A 2,786-nucleotide genomic window follows, 5' to 3' on the forward strand; every position below is an offset into this window, starting at 1 on the left:
GAGAGAGATACCAGCAGGTAGCCTAGTGGTTAGTGTTGCGGCAACAGTAACCAGCAGGTAGCTAGTGGTTAGAGTGTTGGCCAGTAACCAGCAGGTAGCTAGTGGTTAGAGTGTTGGGCCAGTAACCAGCAGGTAGCCTAGTGGTTAGTGTTGGGCCAGTAACCAGCAGGTAGCCTAGTGGTTAGTGTTGGGCCAGTAACCAGCAGGAGGTAGCCTAGTGGTTAGTGTTGGGCCAGTAACCAGCAGGTAGCCTAGTGGTTAGAGTTTGGGACAGTAACCAGCAGGTAGCCTAGTGGTTAGTGTGTTGCCAGTACCAGCAGGTAGTTAGTGGTTAGAGTGTTGGCCAGTAACCAGCAGGTAGCCTAGTGGTTAGAGTGTTGGGCCAGTAACCAGCAGGTAGCCTAGTGGTTAGTGTTGGGCCCAGTAACGCAGCAGGTAGCCTAGTGGTAGAGTGTTGGGCAGTAACCAGCAGGTAGCCTAGTGGTTAGAGTGTTGGGCCAGTAACCAGCAGGTAGCTCCTAGTGGTTAGTGTTGGGCCAGTAACCAGCAGGTAGCCTAGTGGTTAGAGTTTTGGGCCAGTAACCAGCAGGTAGCCTAGTGGTTAAGTGTTGGGCCAGTAAACCAGCAGGTAGCCTAGTGGTTAGAGTGTTGGGCCAGTAACCAGCAGGTAGCTAGTGGTTAGAGTGTTGGGCCAGTAACCAGCAGGTAGTTAGTGGATTAGAGTGTTGGGCCAGTAACCAGCAGGTAGCCTAGTGGTTAGAGTGTTGGGCCAGTAACCAGCAGGTAGACCTAGTGGTTAGTGTTGGGCCAGTAACCAGCAGGTAGCCTAGTGGTTAGTGTTGGGCCAGTAACCAGCAGGTAGCTAGTGGTTTAGATGTGTTGGGCCAGTAACCAGCAGGTAGCTAGTGGTTAGAGTGTTGGGCCAGTAACCAGCAGGTAGCTCTAGTGGTTAGTGTGTTGGGCAGTAACCAGCAGGTAGCTAGTGGTTAGTGGTGTTGGCAGTAACCAGCAGGTAGTCTAGTGGTTAGAGTGTTGGGCCAGTAACCAGCAGGTAGCCTAGTGGTTAGTGTTGGGCCAGTAACCAGCCAGGTAGCCTATGGTTAGAGTGTTGGGCCAGTAACCAGCAGGTAAGCCTAGTGGTTAGAGTGTTGGGCCTGTAACCAGCAGGTAGCCTAGTGGTTAGTGTGTTGGGCCAGTAACCAGCAGGTAGTCTAGTGGTTAGTGTGTTGGGCCAGTAAACCAGCAGGTAGTCTAGTGGTTAGAGTGTTGGGCCAGTACACCAGCAGGTAGCCTAGTGGTTAGTGTTGGGCCAGTAACCAGCAGGTAGCCTAGTGTTAGAGTGTTGGGCCAGTAAACCCAGCAGGTAGACTAGTGGTTAGAGTGTTGGGCCCTGTAACCAGCAGGTAGACTAGTGGTTAGAGTGTTGGGCCAGTAACCGAAAGGTTGCTGGATCGAATCCTTGAGCTGACAAGGTAACAGGTCTGTCGTTCTGCCCCTGAACAAGGCAGTTAATCAATGTTCCCTGGTAGGCCGTCATTGTAAATAAGAATTTGTTTCTTAACTGACTTGCCTAGTTAAATAAAGTTTTAATTTAAAAAAAGTCAAGTTAAGAACAAATTCTTATTTAAATGACGGTCTACCCTGTACAAATCCTCCCAACCGCACGACGCTGGGGTGTAGTGCGCCGCCCTATGGGACTTCTGATCATGGCCGGTTGTGATACAGCCTGGAATCGAACTACTCGGGAGCCAGCAATATTGACTAGATAATTCCAGGCTGTGCAAGTTTTGTCCTTATATAGATTTTCTCGTCCATTCTCATGAAATAACCTTAGTAAGGCAAAAAAATAAGTCTTAATTTATTTAGACTTCATTTTCAACATATTGTTGCAGCCTAACATATAAGATGCACCATTGATTTTTAAAAGTCAAATACAGAAGTCTTGCACACATCCCGATATACCTACCATCTTGGACTTCACATATTTGGCAATGTCAAACATCCCTGATATTCGATAGAATACATCATATCGTACCCAATGCTAATTAGACTGCACACCTTTTATTTCCAATGAAAACTACTGTGGGTGTGTGTGTGACTGTAAAGGTGCGTGATTATCTACATCAGCAATGAGAAATGTATCAAGTGGTTGAGGAATGAATTTGAGGCTGAGAGAAATTATTAATTCAATCCAGACACACCATGGGACCAGAACCMTGAACTGGAATAACCGATTCATTAATTTCAATGCTTCTACTAGTATCTCCAGCATTCTCACCATTGATCTAACAAGAAATTCTAAAATATTGCATGTTTAGGTTTGAATCAGTCTCATATCTCTGGTCAAGTSATTACATGTGTCACATAGCTGGTTGGATGTGTGTGTGTGACCCACCCTGCATGGTGGTTGATGGAGCCAGCCAGGGCATTTCCAGAGCCACAGGGCAGGATGCCTACAGGTGTCTTTATTGCTAGTTCCCAGTCTGGACGCTCCATCAAACCATTGATCACCTGGAGAGAGAAAAGCAGAGCAGAGTCAGACACACACACACACCCCCACACACATATACAACCCCCCCCACACACACACCCTCACACCTCGTGCAGCAGGCCATCTCCAGAGACGATGATGATGCCGTCCCACTGTGGCAGGGAGATCTCTTTGATCAACTCTCTGGCATGGTTCTGTCGCTCTGAGAAGAAAAGGAGACGTGTTGTTAGGAGGTTGTACCTGTGTGTGTGAGCGGTGAGGAGTTAGTGGCAATCAAGGAGGGAAGGCGAGTCTA

The 2,786-nt window shown here is 48.0% G+C and overlaps 1 protein-coding gene across 1 annotated transcript in view; it reads right to left on the reverse strand.

The window, feature by feature from the left end:
- Positions 1 to 2,786, reverse strand: part of sphk2 (sphingosine kinase 2) — a 24,041-nt gene that overhangs the window by 5,766 nt on the left and 15,489 nt on the right. The window contains 2 exon segments of the mRNA XM_070440070.1: positions 2,396 to 2,511; positions 2,599 to 2,696. Of these exon segments, the coding sequence (XP_070296171.1) occupies positions 2,396 to 2,511; positions 2,599 to 2,696 (214 nt within the window).

Source organism: Salvelinus sp. IW2-2015, unplaced genomic scaffold, assembly GCF_002910315.2.
Source record: "Salvelinus sp. IW2-2015 unplaced genomic scaffold, ASM291031v2 Un_scaffold2187, whole genome shotgun sequence".
NCBI classification, from domain to species: Eukaryota; Metazoa; Chordata; class Actinopteri; order Salmoniformes; family Salmonidae; genus Salvelinus; species Salvelinus sp. IW2-2015.